Here is a 2,968-nt window from a genome sequence, read left to right as displayed (position 1 = left end):
GCCGGGTAGGAGGGGGAGGGTCCCCGACGCTGCAGCGCGGGGCGTGTCTTAGGGACCCTCCGGGCGGGGTGGGGCCGGGGATGGAGGCGCTGAGAGGGAGAGGACGCAGCTGCCGAGGTCTGTGCCGCCCACGCTGTGCAAAGCCTCCGCTGCCCTGGCTGGTGGCTGGGGGTTGCTGGGTCGGAGGCTCGGGGTCAGCGGGATGCGGGTACAGCCACCGAACGCCCAGGGTCCGCAGGGACGTTCCGGGACGCGCCAGCTTCCCCCAGGTGTGCACGGGCGCAGGTGCAGAGCGCCGCGAGTCCTAGAAACCAGCCGGCTCTGCCGCTTAGAGTCGCGTGTTTCTCAGCGCGACGGGGATTGGGGAGGGGGTCCCCTGTGGCTGCGCAGGAGCGGGTTTGAAGGAACGACTGTCTAAAGGCAGGTGGGGCTGGGGCGCCTCCCTGAGGTACTGAGGGAACGGTACACAGTGTCCTGTTTTTCGGGCGTAGGTACCATCTAAGCGATTAGGCTTATTAGTGACTTGGAAATCAGAAAATGACATTATTTCTTTATCTTACCTGAAGAAACTGTTTTTACCGTGTAACGCGATTTTACAGTTCGCAGCCTGAGGGCAGGCGCTGTGTTAGGCAGTGTCCACCTTGAGTAGCATTTTTTATGGGAAAACTAACATCTGCTGAGCATGTAGAGAATGTTAAGCACCAGTTTTCTTTATTTTTATCGGTATTGGTGTTGGGAAGCACTTGCCTGTTAGGATGAACTTAAATCGGAGACGATACATTTCTACGAGGATGGGAGTGAGATTCTTGCTGGTGGAATTTTGTGCCCTTAAAATGAAATCGCCTGGTTGATAACTGTTTTTCAGGAGTTAATCGTGTTACTGCTCCATATTGTTTGTTGGTCAGTATGCATGTGACCCGTCTCCACATTGGGTTGAGGCGGGAGCCCCTGCCCTTTTTACTCTTTCCCTCCTTGTCAACCCCCACCCCTGTAATTTTTAACTTGAGTCAAGTTTAACGCATCATCAACTTTGCCGAATTTCCTGAGGAAAGGATCACTTTTTCTTTTTCTCTTTTGCTCATGTGTGGCTTGGATTAATCTTCAGATGTCAGTTGCTTAGTTTGAAAGCTGATGAACCACGTCTGTATTACTCACTAGTTAAGAACTTGAGCTATAGACAGACAAGAAGTGGTGTGAGAACCTGTTTCCGAACTCGGGTCTGTCATGCTGCAGTGCTTTATGGTCGTATCCCAGCAGTGAACCCTTATGTCCTCCATCTGTCATGCTCTGAACGTGCATTTCTACAACGCTAGTGGCCCAGCCAAAGAGGATTTGGTCTGAGGAATGGTGAACAGTGAGTAATGCACGTTTGGCAGTTTGCAGAGGTTTCTCAGCAGATATGCAGGCTTAGTTGTTTGGTTTTAACACCAGGAAGTTGTCTATAAAATATTTCAAGCTAAGTTAAGCTTCTTTGAGGTTGCTCAAAGAAGCTGCAGTGAGGTCTCAACTACAGTGAAATTACAGGGGTTAAAACCCTGTCTCCTCTAAGTAGAGGTGGTTTATGATTTTTATATCCAAACTTTGATTTTTCTTTTCGTGGACAGAGTGAGAAGAGCGCGATCAGATTTGATAATTTTCTGAACGGAAAAATGTTCCCCGATTGAGGACTCAGAGCTACTGGATGTCTCTGGCATGTGTCTTACCACTTGAGGGTTTGTGTGTGAAAATGGAAACGGGAAATGAAGACAACAGGAATTTTCAGTTCTTCTGTTTTTTTATAACTTAACCCAGTCTGTGTTCTATTTTGAATATAAAGACACTTTGAGGGACAGGTAATGTTGTTTTAAATAATCCCTTCTGTCTTCTTGAACGGTTTCTGTGATTCTAAAATTTTCCAGCAGTTTGTCCTCAAAAATACGGAGCACTTCTTGTAGCCGTGGTAAATATTTTTACCAAAGTACGTCACCACAAAGTGGAGAAGCTTTGGCACTTCTGGATGATTACTGATTTTGGTTTAATTTGGACAGTAATCTGGAGGACAGGAAACCATCCTGAAGGTTTCTTGGCACAGAATTTGGGGACTGAGGCAACCCTTTGGGTAGAAAATCTATGAGAGGTTTTTTGTTTGAGAAAAGGGGCTGGAGAGAAGGGACTGTTTCTAGATGCTCTCAGGCACAGAAGTCAGACCTTGCCTGCTCCATCATTTTTTCTGTTTCTGCATTTGTGGGCTTAATGCTACTGTTTAAAGAACTATGGACCGGGCACCCTTTGGAAGAAAGTGGGCTGATTCCATATTTTTTTAGATCTCCCATTTTCTCTTCAGTCCAGAGTCAACTAACTCTTTTTTTCTTTTTTACTGAAATATAGTTGATTTACAATGCTGTGGCAATCTCTGCTGTACAGCAAAGTGACTCAGTTTTACACACATAGACATTCTTTTTTTAAATATTTTTTCCCATTATGGTTTATCCCAGGAGACTGGATATAGTTCCCTTTGCTCTACAGTAGGACCTTGTTGTTTATCCATTCTAAATGTAATAGTTTGTATCTACCAACCCCACACTCCCAGTCCATCCCTCTCCCTCCCCACCTCGGCAACCACAAGTCTGTTCTCCATGTCTGTGAGTCTGTTTCTGTTTTGTATATAGGTTCATATGTGCCATGTTTTAGATTCCACATATAAGTGATGTTATATGGTATTTTTCTTTTTCTGACTTCACTTAGTATGATAATCTCTAGGTCATCCATGTTGCTGCAAATGATATTATTTCGTTCTTTTTTGTGGCTGAGTGGTATTCCATTGTATATACGTACCGCATTTTCTTTATCGGTTCATCCGTTGATGGACATTTAGGTTGTTTTGCCTTGGCTATTGTGAATAGTGCTGCTGCTGTGAACATACAGGTGCATGTATCTCTTTTCTTCCTTTTTTTTTTTTTTTTGGGGTCCCGGGCCCCCCCCCTTTTGG

At 45.5% G+C, this 2,968-nt stretch overlaps 1 protein-coding gene across 1 annotated transcript in view; it reads left to right on the top strand.

Moving 5' to 3' along the window:
* Positions 1 to 80: 80 nt before the first annotated feature.
* The window catches only part of USP22 (ubiquitin specific peptidase 22), a 33,703-nt gene continuing 30,815 nt past the window's right edge, over positions 81 to 2,968 (top strand). The window contains exon 1 of the mRNA XM_024752853.1: positions 81 to 269. Within this exon, the coding sequence (XP_024608621.1) occupies positions 81 to 269 (189 nt within the window). The remainder of the gene's footprint in view (positions 270 to 2,968) is intronic.

Source organism: Neophocaena asiaeorientalis, unplaced genomic scaffold (assembly GCF_003031525.2).
Source record: "Neophocaena asiaeorientalis asiaeorientalis breed wild unplaced genomic scaffold, Neophocaena_asiaeorientalis_V1.1 scaffold540, whole genome shotgun sequence".
In the NCBI taxonomy this organism is placed as follows: Eukaryota; Metazoa; Chordata; class Mammalia; order Artiodactyla; family Phocoenidae; genus Neophocaena; species Neophocaena asiaeorientalis.
The sequence above is the reverse complement of the archived record's forward strand: the minus strand, read 5'-3'. Positions and strand labels throughout refer to the sequence as shown.